This window comes from Camellia sinensis, chromosome 5 (genome assembly GCF_055761805.1).
Source record: "Camellia sinensis isolate YWXY chromosome 5, ASM5576180v1, whole genome shotgun sequence".
Classification (NCBI taxonomy): domain Eukaryota; kingdom Viridiplantae; phylum Streptophyta; class Magnoliopsida; order Ericales; family Theaceae; genus Camellia; species Camellia sinensis.
Window position 1 is genome coordinate 197090908 of NC_138965.1, and position 17652 is coordinate 197108559.

A 17652-nucleotide genomic window follows, 5' to 3' on the forward strand; every position below is an offset into this window, starting at 1 on the left:
CGCTGTGTTTGGTTGCAAGATATAAGAAGGGATTTGTAAATGGTAGAAAGATTTAGGAAGAGATTTAGAAAGGGAAAGGGAAAGTGAAAGGGAAAATATAGATGAAATGTGAATAAAATATGCGTATATTTCACATGCATTTTCTTTCTTTTTCCAAATCCCTTAACCAAACACAGTGTAAGTCTTATTATTAACATTGCATATTCAATTAAAAGTATTAATCTTCTTTTATATATTTTGACATATCTATATAACATGACCACTTGAGCACATATAGTGTGTTAAGTGATCATGTTACTCAAGTGACAAAAAATATACATATAGTGTGTTAGATCACATCATGCCTTTAATATTAATATTCTTTTTTGTCATTATTCTTATAATATTATTTTTTTCGAGTTGTATATGTATCGCATGTACGACCGCTAGTGTGTGTATATATATCAAGACAGTTTTAACACAGTTTTCTGAAAAATTGAGCCCAATTTGGATTTTGGAAAGGTTTTCGAGAGTTCGAGATTTTTTCATAAATTTTATACGTTTTAAGTGTATTTCGATTGAGTTGACCTAAAAAATTTTAAAAAATAAAATAAATATATATATTTTTTGTATATTTGTTAGTATTTAATATTTTCAAAAAAAATCATAAATTTTACACATTTTAAATATATTTAAATTGAGTGGATCCAAAAACTAAAAACATTGATTAAAATATTTAAAAAGTTCACTACAAATATAAATTAAAAATCAAAAACTATTTTCAAAAATTTCAAAATCAAATAGAGTTTTAAAAATTATTTAAGAATTTGAAAAACAAACAAGTTTTGAATTTTAAAAATTTTAAAAACTATTTTTAGAATATACAACTAAGCAAGCTTTTAAATTTTGTCAACTCTTTTTAAAAAGTTATTTTTCAAAATTGATTCTGAAAACCAAACTAAATGGACCTGAGTTTTTTTGTTTTCCTTATTTTTTTTTTATCTTTTAGTGAATTTTTTTTAATATTTTATGTAATTTTTATTTTTATTTTTAGATACACCTAATCTAGATATACATAAAAAGTAAAATATTTGTGAAAAAAATTTTAAAAATTCAAAAATCAAAAAATATACAAAAATACTAAAATTTAGTACATTTTTATATTTTGTTCTATTTAATGAATTTTATAAAAACATTTGTACAAATTGTATATTTTTTAAGTATATATCAACATTAAGTAGATATAAAAAGTAAAAAAAAAAATTAAAATATTTTAAAAAATACCAAAACCATTAAAATACGAATTACAAATTTTAAAATCTGCAAACCATGAAGTGTAATATTCTAATTTCCATGCTATTACAGGATTCTTATGATCGTCTCAAAGGACTTTATCAGCTGTAAAGTTGAGTATTTGAAATGGTGTTGTTGTGTCCGATGTGATTGTATTTGGCGAAATAAATTATGGCCTTGTTATTTATTTTTATTTTTTTACTTTTTAACTATTTTATGAGATGAAAAAAATTGTGTTTGAGATGAATTGTGGATTTTTTTTAGTTGAATAGATAGTTGTAAATGATTGATTGAAGTGTAAGTTTAGTGTTTTTTTTTTTTTTTTTTTTGTCTTTATTAACTATTTTAATCAAAATCCAAGTTGCCAAACATAATGTAATAGTACTGGAGCAAATATATGTAACGTTATTTTAATTTGATTTTTATTAATTTAAATAGTAAATCTATCACTTTATGTTAGTGTTTTAAAAGATAATTAGAAAAGTATAAATCTAAATAGTGTGGATTATTCCCCAAAACCATCAAATATTTTCTCAGTTTGATGAGAGGTTTTTTGGTAACCTTCAACACTACTTATCTTTTATGGCACTTGTTCCATTGTTTCTTAAAAAGTAGCTTTAAATTGAAAAATCTCACTGTTCATAAAAATTCTTAAAAATCTTTAAGAAAAAACTCCTAAATTTATGCTAATGATGTGTGATAATGTTAAACTCACACTTTGATATTTACAATGTAGAAATAACATTATCACAATAGTGCAAATGCTAGTTTTTTAAGGTTTGGAAATACTGTTCGATTGCTTAATCACTACAACATTTTCTTAGTTTAGTGACATTTGAAAGTGCCACAAAACTATTCTTCTAATGACATTTTTTGGTCTTGTGACATTTTGAATAAGTGCCACTTCTATCGGTGCCACGGTAGATACGAGTGCCACGGTAGATACTTGCAAGTGCCACTGCACCATCATGACTGAAAACTTTTAATGACATTTTAATGTCATGGTAGATATTATTTGTGGCACTATCAAGCGCCATTAAAAAAAGAGTTAGTGACACTTATAAGTGTCATTGCACCATCAAGACTAAAACCTTTCAGTGACACTTTAATGTCACAGTAGGCACTATTCGTGACGCTATCAAGTGCCATTAAAGAAGACTTGCAATCTAAAAAATGCCACGATATGGATTTTTAATGACGCTTATTAAGCCACAATTGATATTTATAACACCTTCATAAATGCCACTAAATCCAATTCATTTGTGCCATTAAATAGATATAAGTGCCATTGGAACTTATTTTAATGACACTTTGCAATGCTACTATCACTACTACAAAATGCCACTTATATATTTTTTTCATTGACAGTTTTAAAAGCTACAATTATGCATGCGTAAATACCTATAAAAATAGAATCAATTTTATAAACAATTAAATATTAATTGCCACATCATATATTAATTTGACATCCATTCATCCTGTAATATTTTCATAATAATAAACAAATATTACCACCATAAGATCATCACATCAAAAAATAAATAAAAACCACAATCAATTATTTATTATTGAAATATAAATTTATTTATATTGCAAAAAAAAAATCCCTTGCCAAAATTATTAAATATTCTACCACACAAACAAAGTTAAAGCAAAAACGTGCTAAAAAATAATTATTCCAACCATAAGTTCTGAAAAGCCATAGTGATATGCATATTCCGGAGAGAAAAATTATCAAAAATAAAATCAGTTCCCAAATTCTCAACCTCACTTGTATAAATATTCTCGGCTAGCATCCATAACTTGTGAAATCTGCATCCAAAAAATAAACATATGAAGGTAATTGAAATTATATTAAGTTAATATAAATTTGTTAAAAAAATTAGTATTTACGAAAGAAATATACCACAAATGGAGCAGGCCAAGCAACATGAGCTCCAATAGCTTGTCCAATTGTTTTGACAAGTCCATATGATCGGATCAAGCTCTCATTAGGTTTGATTGGCACTTGAACATGTACCTCCCAATAGTCAGGTCCCAGTTCTTCCCCTTCTACTTCTTTAGATGCGTCTGTGCTTTTAAGTACTCCGATTGCAACTGTTTCTGTTGGCCTAATGATACTTTTTAGAACAACTATATCTCCCACCTGTAAATCAAGATTTAACTACTTAAGTAATTGTATATTTAAAATTAAATTGCTAATATTAAAAAAAAAACTAGTACAAAGTGCTAGAGTGAAGATGATCACAATTGAAAGTGATATGGATTTCTCTAGTAGATAAGCAAGCCAAATGCTTTAATCACTTAATTGGTTCACTACACTACAACAAATTATATAAAAGTAACAACCGTAAAGCTTTGAGACATCAGGATAATGGATAATTGGGGTATAATCTGATAGAGCATTATGTGTGAACATAGCAAACCCACTTTGCAATATGCCGCTGTGATTTGCTAAAAATAGATGAATAATACGAAAAGAATAAATAAAAAAGTACTATGTTAAGTGGCGTTTGGCAAATGCTTTTTCAATGGCCAAACAGGAGCAGCTTAAAGAGATCCATGTATGTGTGTTATCGTTGCTACCACAATTCTCACAATAAAGCAGAGACGGTTGGTAGTTGATTAAGAGGGAGTTAAAGCTTCAAGTCAATTATTGGAATCTCTATATACAAGTCTTAAAGTCAAGCAACTTGCTGAGAGCATCTATGGTAACTTCTGTTTAAAAAAAGAAAAAATCAAAGTTGAACAGGTAACAACTGTAGGACAGATATGTCTATGTAAATGTATAGAAAAGATGAGTTGCTACGATTGCCAGTGAAGGTGAAGTCTGATGATGATCTAGCAGCAGCTGCTGCTGAAGCTGCTGATGGAAGGCCAAGCTACTGCAAGAGATAGGTTTTATCATGCATTAGCAGGAGGCCAATTCTGAATATAAAGAGTTATGAAACAGTTTTCCTAGTTTGAAGAATTATATACGAATAAATTGATCGTTTCTTATCTTTTTTCTTCTTTTTTTTTTTTTTTTATAGCTTCACCTTTTGTGTTGCAAGAGTAGACTCTGTTGCCTAACAGAATTTGCATCGATTTAGAATAGGTTAGATGTGAAAATTAGCATCTTTAACAACCAGAAGCATTTTGATTAGGTTAGTGGGTGCTTTCTAGCTACTCCCTATTGTGATTCAATGTAATTGAGGGATTTGATGCTTCCCCAACCAAAAACCTGAGTGATCCAATGTAATGGTTGAGTATAATTGTTAGATACTTCACGATTTAATATTATTTTATTTATTGATTTTAAGATTATTTTATTTATTTATTTCTATTTTTTACACGTTAAAGGCTTAAATTATCCGGAAAGATACATTCTTATTTTAGGGGAAGAACTGGCTTAAAAAATCAACGACAATGACAACCATGAAGTATCTAACAATGACAACCATGAAATATCTAACGACCATATCAAACAATAGCTTAAAAAATCAATAACAACCAAAAACACCAATCAACGACAATGACAACCATGTCCATTATCAATATCAGGATCACCTAACCTCAACGATATAAGTCAATTGTAATTGTGCAAAATGACAATCAACTAATTACTTTCAAGCAATATTTTGAGAGAGTCAGAAATAGCTCATGCGGGTAATAAATGATGGAAAGATGTCTTGTTAAAGCTTTAGAAGAAAATTAAATTAATTTTTTTTTTTAAAAAATAACACAAACTTCGTCATGTCATGATTTAGACTATGTAGCACATTTTGTCTAGATTTAAATAATGAAATTTATGTCCGCAATATTCATTCCTTGGTTAATTGTAAAATAAATGTTGCATGCTATTCTAAAATAAAGTTGGAAGTAATGTGATCTATATGATTAGCTTTTAGTAGGTACCTGAGTAAGAGAAGTATCTTGTATCGATGACAAAGACCATGCTTGATGTCGAGCTGCCATGTCGAGAGGAGTAGAAGTTGTTGTGGCCTAACCAAATTTGAACTATTTAATGTTACAAACACACACACATAGATATATGTATGCATATATAAGTGTAGGAAAACATTAATTAATTATAAATTCTATTAAAAAAATTACCTGATTAGATGTGTTTGTCAAGTTATTCGGAGCATGTTGAACATTGGGAACTTTGGACCTTGGCTCCGAATTTTCAGCGTCCATAACATCCATTGTTGTGTCGTGGTTTGCTTTATGACTAGATGTATCTCTCCATAAATTTGACGGGGAGACACCTAATCCATACATGCGAACTCGTCCATGTTTTTCTTTACCCATCACTTGTCCAAATGCATCATTTGGGCCCTTATTTGATAAATTTGCATTTAATGTTGTCCTCTCATTCATTTCATCCTATAAGGTTGCAAAAAACATAACTTAATATATACATTTTAATAACTCAACACTATAATGTGGAAATTTTAACTAATCTACAAGTTCAAATGGACATAATTATTTGGTACATACTATCATTGCTTTCGTTGCCTCAGGAGTTCCTGTCTCCTTTGTATAACATACTTTAAACATGTGAGCACGAGTTGGAGAGTGTCCCAACTTACTTTTCTACAAAATAATATTTTCCAAAATATAAATTATATCATTATGTCACATTATGTATACCTTATCATATTAAATATACAACATGAAAAGAGGAATTAACCTGCTCCTTTCGAACACGTGGAAAACTTTTTGTTCCAGTAGTATGATTATACTTTCGCTCTGCACGACTTGCTTTGTTTTTATCACTTTGTGCCTAAAATTACAAATGCATAAATTAATGGCGTCCAAACTACAGCAAGTAAAATAACATATAATGATCAGATCGAGTATACCTTTACTTCTTCGATGGCCCAATACTTAATAAGGTGTTCCCACTGATCAGCATATACTCTACTATCTTTATAATGCTTTTGTTCGTCAAAACTCAAGTGGTTCTTATAATAATTTTTCTTCATGTTTGCCTTCCAGTCTTTTAACTTCTTACCAGAGCACTTCATAACCCACTTCCTAGCATGACTTGGAAGATCAAACTTTGACTGAAAAAAGAGAGAGAGAGAGAGAGAGAGAGAGAGAGAGAGAGAGAGAGAGAGAGAGAGAAGAATACAATAATAAAAAATTAATCTTCCCACATAAAAAATTAAAATTAAACAAAATTATAAAGAGTGTTGTTTTAATCACATTACCCATGTTTACTATTTTTCACATGTGATCATCTTTCGCACAATATTGTGTCATTTACCTGTACAAGTGCCCATATGTGATCTTTGTAATGTTCTGGGACTTTATGCCAATTCTTGTAAGTGAGTGATGCATCATATGTCTCTACTCCATCCACCCATAATTCCTTTAATTCATCAATTAAAGGTTCCAAATACACATCAATATTATTTCCAGGTGCACTACGACCAGGGATAATCAATGATAATAGAAAATTGGTCTGCTTCATACACATCCATGGAGGCAAATTATACGGTATAAGAATTACAGGCCAGGTGCTATACGTGCTGCTCAATGTTCTGAAAGGGTTCACACCATCACACGCCAACCCAAGTCTAACATTTCTACAATCTGCTGCGAAATCAGGATGTAGGTGGTCAAAAGTCATCCAAGCTGGAGAATCGGCAGGATGTCTCATACAACCATCATTGGTGCGACCTTCTTTATGCCACTTCATAGATGATGCTGTTTTGGATGACATGAATAACCTTTGTAGCCTTGGTATCAAAGGAAAGTAATGTAGAACCTTAGAAGGTGTTTTATAGCTGCCTTTTTTAGAGGATGCCTCGTTGCCTGAATCATTTTGCTCTGTTACATACCTAGATGTATGGCAAACATAACATTCAGAATCAGTTTTGTGCTCATTCCTATACAACATGCAATCATTGGGACATGCATGAATCTTCTCATAAGTAAGTCCTAACTCCATGACTATCTGCTCAACTTCATAAACAGTGTTAGTGTAACGCCCTCAAAATAATAACATTAATCCCATCAAATAAGGCATGCATTTACATATAAACTAACCACACTCTTTTATTCATTAGAGTTCCATTACATAAGTATTACATGTTAACATCATAACAAAATGCCATACAGGCTTACAGCTTTCCAAGTTAACACTTGGTTACAACAAAAGAGTACTAACTCGTTTACACATTAAGCCCTAGGCTTGAAGTTACATGTAATACATCAAAAGTTAAGCGACAAAAGTATGTCCGCCACTAGCCTTCCAGCTATGTCCTTGGAGGTGGCATGCTTCCTGCACCTGAAAATGATATTCCCATATAGGGTGAGCCACAGCCCAGTAGAAATACACTAAACCAACCATGGACAATGACTAAAATATTAGCAATTGATAGATGGTCAACACTGATACATGCACATAAATTACACATTTATGTCATACAACTTATGAGTCTAAGTTACCTTTCATTTTCCCTTTTTCAACAGATAAGCATGCTAGCTCTATCATCATTTCCACATATATGTATAAAAACTATATCTCACATTCAGATAAGCATAAAAGCTGTATCCACACTTCACAAAGATAAGCGTATGAGCTCTATCTTCACTTCTCTAGACAAGCATATGAGCTGTGTCTACGGAGTTCATCCCCTATCTCCTCCCAATTCCTATCCGGTTTAGAGGTACATCCCCTATCTTCCCCTAAACCGCGGAGTACATCCCCTATCTCCTCCTCTACACATAACGTATATAAACACATTGGTTCTATATACAATCACACAATACATACAATTAATGTATTCTGTCAACAGTCAAATTCCATGACACATTTCATTGATTAGTTTTAGTTTACCTAATCATCATGCATTGTCTACAACAATCACGACTATCCTCCACCGATAGCCCAAAGCAGTTATTTCTAAACAGAAAATAAATGCACAAATGGATATTCAATCAACATTTCATTTTCTCATTTCTCCCAATTAATTATCCCAATTAATTAAACAATGTAATTAGGCCATTATCCATAATTACCATTTCAACCCTTAGGTCCCATTTTCATCAATGATTTAACATTCATTCAATTTCTCTATGCCAAACATGCATTCAGGTTTATTATGAATAAAACCCCAACTTTTGTAAAATTACACAAAAGCCCCAAACTTTCACAAAATTACCAAACCAAGCCCAACATCTCAAAATACCAAAATTTAAAGACAAAACCCATAGAGGGGAGTAGGATATCCCTACCTCAAATTTGGAGTTCCAAGGGAGAAGACGACAAAACCCAACGTGCTCCAAAACCCGAGATTTTCAGATTAAAATGAAGCCCTCGACGATCAACAACTTTTTTGTAAAGGCCAAAGGTGAGCAAATCACTCCTACTAGATCAAAACCTAGAGAGAAGGTAGAGTCTAGAGTGAGAGGCTCAACAATGGTGATTTTGGAAAAGTAAGAGAGAGAAGAGAAAGTAAAAAAGTGATTTGAAAAGTCACAATTTCGGGACTTAAACCCAGTCGCCCGCTCGAGCGTAAAACACCCCGCTCGAGCGTCACTCACAGACTCCCGCTCGAGCGTCCAAACTTCCGCTCGAGCGCTGGATGCACTCTCCCAGCATTTATACAGAACCAGGCCTCCGCTCGAGCTCCCAACCCTACGCTCGAGCGTCCACTCACACAGATCCGCTCGAGCGGCCAACTCCACGCTCGAGCGTACAACACTGCACAACAAATACTGGATGGGTGTATTACCCGCTCGAGCGCCAACACCTCCGCTCGAGCGTACAGGCCAAAAATCTGGGCAACTAGTTTTGGTTTCTAAACTCAACCAACCTGAAACAAAGCCGCCCAACACATCTTATAACTCAAATACGTAGAAAAAAGGATGTAAACAAGATAATAAACAACTACCAACATCCACGGACACATGTCCGGATCACTGTACAACAAGGGTAAACCCGGGATCGCTATAACCTCCCCCCCTTAAAGAATTTCGCCCCCGAAATTAAGCACAAGTTTTCAAAACAAGCTTTCCTCAATTTTAAACAATGTTACACTTGAACATTCAACAATTCAACCCATTACCGGTCATCCCATCCCTTTAACAAGAGACATATCACAATATGTAAACAACATATGTATTTTCAACATGCATTAACATTATGCACTATCTTTCCAATTTCAATAATATATTCAACATATATAGTGTCACATTCAACTTCCACATGAGGCAAGTTCCAAAACATACTTCCAATAACCAAAACATTTTTAATGTTTCACAACTTAAGACATATATAAAAGCTCTTAAGTTCAATAAAATGTAAAATTTAAATACAAGATCACACATCAACAAACAAGTCCGGATATTTCTCACGGACTTCCAACTCACGTTCCCAAGTGGCTTCCTCCACTCCGTGATGTTTCCACAAGACTTTCACCAAAGGAATGGTCTTGCCACGCAGGACCTGATCCCGCCTATCCAAGACCCGAACCGGTCTCTCCTCATACGAGGCATCCTCATCTACCTCTAAATCAGTCTAATCCAACACATGTGATGGATCTGGCTCATACTTCCGAAGCATACTCACATGAAACACGTTATGCACTCCGGACAACTGCGGCGGTAAGGCTAACCGATAAGCAACCTCACCAATCCTCTCAAGGATCTCAAAAGGACCTATAAACCGAGGGGATAGCTTCCCACTCTTCCCAAACCTCATCAGACCTCGCCTAGGTGATATCTTCAAAAAGACATGATCACCTACCTCAAACGCCAAAGGTCTCCTCCTACGGTCAGCATAAGATTTCTGCCGACTCTGGGCTGTAACAAGCCTCCTACGGATAAGCTCAACTTTCTCCGTCGTCTCCTTAACCAACTCCGGACCCAACAAAGGTGTATCACCCACCTCGGCCCAACACACTGGAGACCTACACGGTCGGCCATACAAGGCCTCAAACAGTGCCATACCGATGCTAGACTGAAAACTGTTGTTGTAGGCAAACTCTACCAATGGCAAGTGCCTCTCCCACGTCCCACTGAAATCTAGGACACAACCCCGAAGCATATCCTCGAGGATCTGAATAGTACGCTCGGACTGCCCGTCAGTCTGAGGATGATAAGCCGTACTAAAGGTCAACTTAGTGCCCAAGGCACTCTGCAAACTCTGCCACAACCTAGCAGTAAAACGAGGATCTCTATCTGAGATGATCGTCACTGGGACCCCGTGCAATCTCACTACGTCCCGAATATACAAATCGGCAAGATGATCTACCGAATCTCTCACGCGCATAGGAATAAAGTGCGCCGACTTAGTCAACCGGTCTACAACCACCCAAATAGCATCACTACCCCGCTGAGTCCTCGGAAGACCTACAACGAAGTCCATAGTGACATGCTCCCACTTCCACTCGGCAATAGGCAAGGGTTGCAACAAACCCGCTGGCCTCTGATGCTCGGCCTTCACTTGCTGGCAAGTAAGGCACTTTGATACGAAAACAGCCACATCTCTCTTCATACCCCGCCACCAAAACTGGCGACCCAAATCCTGATACATCTTAGTACCTCCCGGATGCACCGCAAGGCGCGAATGATGAAACTCTCGGAGTACTTCCTCTCGGCAAAACTCCGGTACAAACAAACGGTCTCGGTATCTCACACTCAGGTCGGGATACACTGTCAAACCCTTCTCAACTTTCCCACTGGAGATCTTCTCTCGGAGGGATTCTACCTCAAGGTCACCTCTCTGTGCCTCTAACACTCTAATCACAAGTGTAGGCTGCGCAACAACAGAAAACAAGGCCGCAGCCTCAACAGATTCGCCCAGAAGCAAATCAAACTCGCCAAGTGCTCCCAACATCTCCCATTCCCGGATGGCTATACTAGCAACATCACTAATGGATTTCCTACTAAGGGCATCGGCCACAACATTGGCCTTTCCCGGATGATAATGTAACTCAAAATCATAATCCTCGATGAACTCCATCCACCTCCTCTGTCTCAAATTCAAGTCTCTCTGTGTGAACAGATACTTCAAACTCTTATGATCCGAGAATACCTCGAACCTCTCACCATAAAGGTAGTGCCTCCAGATTTTCAAGGCAAAAATCACTGCTGCTAACTCTAGGTCGTGTGTGGGGTAATTCTTCTCGTGTATTTTCAACTGACGTGAGCCATAAGCTACCACTTTTCCTTCTTGCATCAACACACAACCCAAACCCTCTCGTGAGGCATCACAATAAACCGCATAACCCAACCCTCTCTCCGGAATAATCAACACCGGAGCGGTGGTCAATCTAACTTTCAATTCTTGGAACGACTTTTCACAAGTCTCACTCCACACAAACTTGACTCCCTTCCGAGTCAGTCTAGTCAATGGTGACGCTAACCTGGAGAAATCTTTCACAAACCGACGGTAATACCCAGCCAATCCCAGAAAACTGCGGATCTCAAACACACTCTTAGGCTGTGCCCAATCCTGCACTGCCTCTACCTTGGATGTATCAACAGACACCCCTTCCCCGGATACCACGTGGCCTAAGAATTTAACTTCCCTCAGCCAGAACTCACACTTCCCAAACTTGGCATACAGCCTATGGGCTCTAAGTAACTCAAGCACCACTCTCAAGTGTTCCTCGTGCTCCTCCTCTGAAGGCGAATAGATAAGGATGTCGTCCACGAAGACGACCACAAATCGGTCTAAGAACTCCCGGAAAATCCGGTTCATCAAGTCCATAAAGACTGCCGGTGCATTGGTAAGCCCAAATGGCATCACCAGAAATTCATAATGGCCATACCGCGTACGGAATGCCGTTTTCGGAATATCCTCATCCCTGACCCTCAACTGGTGGTAACCCGATCTCAAGTCTATCTTAGAGAAACAACGGGAACCCTTCAATTGGTCGAACAAATCATCTATACGGGGCATAGGATACTTATTCTTAACCGTAGCCCGATTCAACTTCCGATAGTCAATACACAATCTCAAGGCACCATCTTTCTTTTTAACAAAGAGTGCCGGTGCTCCCCACGGTGAAACACTAGGGCGAACAAAACCCTTATCTAGCAATTCCTGGAGCTGAACTTTCAACTCAACCAACTCTGCTGGAGCAAAACGGTAAGGTGCCATAGAAATCGGCGCCGTGCCGGGCACTAAATCAATAGAGAACTTTATCTCTCGGTGAGGTGGCAAACTAACAAGATCTTCGGGAAAGACATCTGAATACTCACAAACCACCCTCGGCAATACATGCTGGGTCTCACCACTCTCACCACTCTCAAAGCTAGCAAGTAGACTACTAAGTTCACTTCGCCCTCGCGAATCATACCCCGGTGGCAAAACACTACCAACCTGGTCTCCCAAGAAATGGAACCACTCCCCGCTCAAGGTACATAACGTAACCCTCTGGCGGTAGCAATCAATAACAGCCCGGTATGACGATAGCCAGTCCATACCCAAAATAACATCAAAACACTTCATGGGCATGACAACAAACGGAAAAGGAAGCCTATAGTCGGCGACCTCTATATCACATCCTCTAACACCCTGTTTCAGGATCAACTCACCACCCAAAGGCGATACCACACAAATAGGAGATGCTAACTGTGCTAACTCCAATTCCAAAACAGATGCAAATGCAGCAGATACAAAAGAATGAGATGCACCCGTGTCTATCAACACATTAGCAACTGAGTTGCAAAACAGAAAAGTACCTCTCACTACTGATGGAGCCGGTACTAAATCCTGCGCGGTAACAGCATACACGCGCCCCGCAGGCCCCTGGTCTACCTGCTCACCTCTCGGAGCAAAAGACTGCTGCACAGACTGGGTTGACGAAACTCCCGGTTTGGCCCTCGAGGCCTGCACAGACTGAGCTGGCTGAAAACCCTGCGTCTGCCTAGAACCAGACGCTCCCGAAGTGGCACTCAACTGCGGGCAAAACCTCTTCAGGTGCCCAGGCTGTCCACACTGATAACAAGTCAAGGGCTGCCCCCTGCCCAAACTCTGACTCTGCGGTCTAGCTGAAGAAGAAGCAGCTTTCTGACCCCCACCCTTCTGCGGGCAAACTGAAACCTTGTGACCCAGCTGGCCACACTTGTAACAAGTGAATTCCCCCTGACTGCCTCTCCCCGAGCCTACACTCGGCACTGGAAAGGTCGATCTAGAGACTGCACCCTGAGACTGCTGAGGGTTATAACCCTTCTGTCTCCTGCCATCACACTGACTATCCTGGCTCCTCTTGGAGCCCCTCTGTTCTTCCTCCTTCTCCTGCATCATAATCTCCATATGAGCAGCAGCATCAACTAGGTGTCTATACTCTCGGATGTAAGACCCACCAACTCTCAACTTGAGGCCCCGCCTCAACTTCCGCTCAAACTCATAGCAACGGCGTTCCTCAGACGCCACCAGTTCAGGTGCAAATCTGGACAGACTGGTAAAAGTAGCCTCAAACTCGGCCACTGACAAGCCCTGCTGTTTAAGCCGGCTAAACTGATCCCTCAGCTTCTCCCTAGCTGCTGCAGACAAAAACCTCTCCTGAAAAGCATTTATAAACGCCTCCCAAGTACCACCCACACGAGCCTTCTCATACTTCCACCATTGACCCGCATCTCCCTTCAGCTGGAAGGATGCCAAGGTCACTTTCAGTGCTCCGTCCTCAATGCCAAGCATCTCGAATGTCTTACTCATCTGTTCTAACCACTCATCAGCCTTCAGTGGCTCCTTCGGATCCCCGATAAACTCGTCCGGATTAGACCGGAAGAACTCCCTCTTCAAGAAAGAAGGCCCTGTCTCAGCTGCCTGAGTCCCAGCTCTAAGAATACCCAAAGCTCCTGCTATCTCTCTGGCCAAGGCACCCATAGCCTGCTGACCCACTGGCTTGACCACATTGGCCTGCCCAACTCCCTCCTGCACTGCCGGAATCTCACCCGGTATCGGTACTTCCTGCCTCGCAGGTCTACCACGCCTAGCACCTCTTCCTCGTCCTGACATCCTAATAAAGGCAACACAGAACGTTAGCACATTCATAAATGTGCCGAAACTAAACACTCACGTCCTAATGCATGGACAACTGTAATTCACTCCACATAAGCACATAAACACATAAGCACTTACGAATTTCATTTCCGGATAATGATAGTCCCGAGACGTTACTAGAGTTCCGGTTAGAAACAGCATTGATCAAGTGCTTTTCCAACAAGACTCCCAGAAACTCAAGGATCCAATCAACATCCCAGAAATTAAATCCCATACCCACATAGTCACATAAGCATGTTATCAATCAAGCACATAGCATATGATACTACATCTAAGTCTCTACCAAGCGAGACAAACCCATTGTGATACTAATCACTTCCCACGTACCCAAAGTATTCGAACCCGGTACGCTCTGATACCAAGTTGTAACGCCCTCAAAATAATAACATTAATCCCATCAAATAAGGCATGCATTTACATATAAACTAACCACACTCTTTTATTCATTAGAGTTCCATTACATAAGTATTACATGTTAACATCATAACAAAATGCCATACAGGCTTACAGCTTTCCAAGTTAACACTTGGTTACAACAAAAGAGTACTAACTCGTTTACACATTAAGCCCTAGGCTTGAAGTTACATGTAATACATCAAAAGTTAAGCGACAAAAGTATGTCCGCCACTAGCCTTCCAGCTATGTCCTTGGAGGTGGCATGCTTCCTGCACCTGAAAATGATATTCCCATATAGGGTGAGCCACAGCCCAGTAGAAATACACTAAACCAACCATGGACAATGACTAAAATATTAGCAATTGATAGATGGTCAACACTGATACATGCACATAAATTACACATTTATGTCATACAACTTATGAGTCTAAGTTACCTTTCATTTTCCCTTTTTCAACAGATAAGCATGCTAGCTCTATCATCATTTCCACATATATGTATAAAAACTATATCTCACATTCAGATAAGCATAAAAGCTGTATCCACACTTCACAAAGATAAGCGTATGAGCTCTATCTTCACTTCTCTAGACAAGCATATGAGCTGTGTCTACGGAGTTCATCCCCTATCTCCTCCCAATTCCTATCCGGTTTAGAGGTACATCCCCTATCTTCCCCTAAACCGCGGAGTACATCCCCTATCTCCTCCTCTACACATAACGTATATAAACACATTGGTTCTATATACAATCACACAATACATACAATTAATGTATTCTGTCAACAGTCAAATTCCATGACACATTTCATTGATTAGTTTTAGTTTACCTAATCATCATGCATTGTCTACAACAATCACGACTATCCTCCACCGATAGCCCAAAGCAGTTATTTCTAAACAGAAAATAAATGCACAAATGGATATTCAATCAACATTTCATTTTCTCATTTCTCCCAATTAATTATCCCAATTAATTAAACAATGTAATTAGGCCATTATCCATAATTACCATTTCAACCCTTAGGTCCCATTTTCATCAATGATTTAACATTCATTCAATTTCTCTATGCCAAACATGCATTCAGGTTTATTATGAATAAAACCCCAACTTTTGTAAAATTACACAAAAGCCCCAAACTTTCACAAAATTACCAAACCAAGCCCAACATCTCAAAATACCAAAATTTAAAGACAAAACCCATAGAGGGGAGTAGGATATCCCTACCTCAAATTTGGAGTTCCAAGGGAGAAGACGACAAAACCCAACGTGCTCCAAAACCCGAGATTTTCAGATTAAAATGAAGCCCTCGACGATCAACAACTTTTTTGTAAAGGCCAAAGGTGAGCAAATCACTCCTACTAGATCAAAACCTAGAGAGAAGGTAGAGTCTAGAGTGAGAGGCTCAACAATGGTGATTTTGGAAAAGTAAGAGAGAGAAGAGAAAGTAAAAAAGTGATTTGAAAAGTCACAATTTCGGGACTTAAACCCAGTCGCCCGCTCGAGCGTAAAACACCCCGCTCGAGCGTCACTCACAGACTCCCGCTCGAGCGTCCAAACTTCCGCTCGAGCGCTGGATGCACTCTCCCAGCATTTATACAGAACCAGGCCTCCGCTCGAGCTCCCAACCCTACGCTCGAGCGTCCACTCACACAGATCCGCTCGAGCGGCCAACTCCACGCTCGAGCGTACAACACTGCACAACAAATACTGGATGGGTGTATTACCCGCTCGAGCGCCAACACCTCCGCTCGAGCGTACAGGCCAAAAATCTGGGCAACTAGTTTTGGTTTCTAAACTCAACCAACCTGAAACAAAGCCGCCCAACACATCTTATAACTCAAATACGTAGAAAAAAGGATGTAAACAAGATAATAAACAACTACCAACATCCACGGACACATGTCCGGATCACTGTACAACAAGGGTAAACCCGGGATCGCTATAGTTAGGCAGTGTTACACCCTCTGGGAATGCCTCCTTCAATAACTCTAATAACATGGTGAACGATTTATTACTCCATCCGCCTAAATTCTTGATATGAAATAACTGAAGGATGAATGAGAGCTTTGTAAAATTCCTACATTGTGGATAAAGCTCCTTTTGTCCATCATGTATCAACTTGTAGAACTTATCTGCTTGTGGATTTGGTTTATCTCCCAAATCTTTAGGGTTGTCTTCATCGACTCTATCATCGTCATTTGAGATTCCAAATGCCTCGTGTACTAATCCATGTGTATCAATATTTAATTGTGGCCTATTCTGCATGTGCGTATCAAGACCTGTTGTAGCAACAGATGATGCTTCACCATGTAAAACCCATTTAGTGTAACCCTTTGTGAAGCCATCACATACTAAGTGATCATATGCAACTGACCGAGTGACAGGAAGTGTAAGTCCACACTTGATGCATGGACATATGATCTTATCCTCATAACTTGCATTAGTAAATGCAAAATCGAGAAACATATCAACTCCTTTCTGGTATGCATCACTTAATCTTGATCGATACATCCATGTCTTATCCATAAGTAAACAATCTTGATTAAACAAGTGTCCAAAGTGTTTCTAGAACATTAAAAAATGTATATATCAATAACAAGTTTTTGTAAGTTATGATTGACAAGAACAACTAAACTTTATTTTGCAAGAACTATAAGATACTAACAACAATGTAGAACATAACTCTAATAATATATTGGTGCATGACTATAAGCCAACTCATGTCAAGAGAAAACATGTAAAAGAATTTAAGTATTACAAAGTCAATGCAAGAAATAAATTGTTCTCAATTTGTGCAGTTAGTTCTGGTTGTTGTTCTTAAGCGCAACGGGTTGATTTCTAAGATTAGATATAGATGAAGACATCTACAGGGCTTAGAACATGTAAGCAAGCAACTAACAGTTAATAATGTCTAGGAAATTATATCTAAATATAGGCCCACTTCGCATCTGTTATTCCTCCTAAGTATAGA

General features: G+C 38.1%; 2 protein-coding genes across 2 annotated transcripts; both read right to left on the minus strand.

Annotated features, from left to right (window-relative positions):
* Positions 1-2824: 2824 nt before the first annotated feature.
* LOC114312138 (uncharacterized) lies at positions 2825-6588 on the minus strand. The gene is made up of 8 exons (XM_082868068.1): positions 6527-6588; positions 6120-6323; positions 5948-6040; positions 5755-5850; positions 5368-5640; positions 5170-5256; positions 3179-3418; positions 2825-3084 (listed from the first exon to the last, which is right to left on the minus strand). The coding sequence occupies exons 2-8, from the start codon at positions 6282-6284 to the stop codon at positions 3040-3042; spliced, it is 999 nt and encodes a 332-aa protein (XP_082724194.1). The 5' UTR covers positions 6285-6323; positions 6527-6588; the 3' UTR covers positions 2825-3039.
* LOC145791998 (uncharacterized) lies at positions 6497-17207 on the minus strand. Its single transcript, XM_082872471.1, has 2 exons — positions 16612-17207; positions 6497-7103 (listed from the first exon to the last, which is right to left on the minus strand). The coding sequence occupies exons 1-2, from the start codon at positions 17205-17207 to the stop codon at positions 6497-6499; spliced, it is 1203 nt and encodes a 400-aa protein (XP_082728597.1).
* Between the last annotated feature and the right edge of the window lie 445 nt (positions 17208-17652).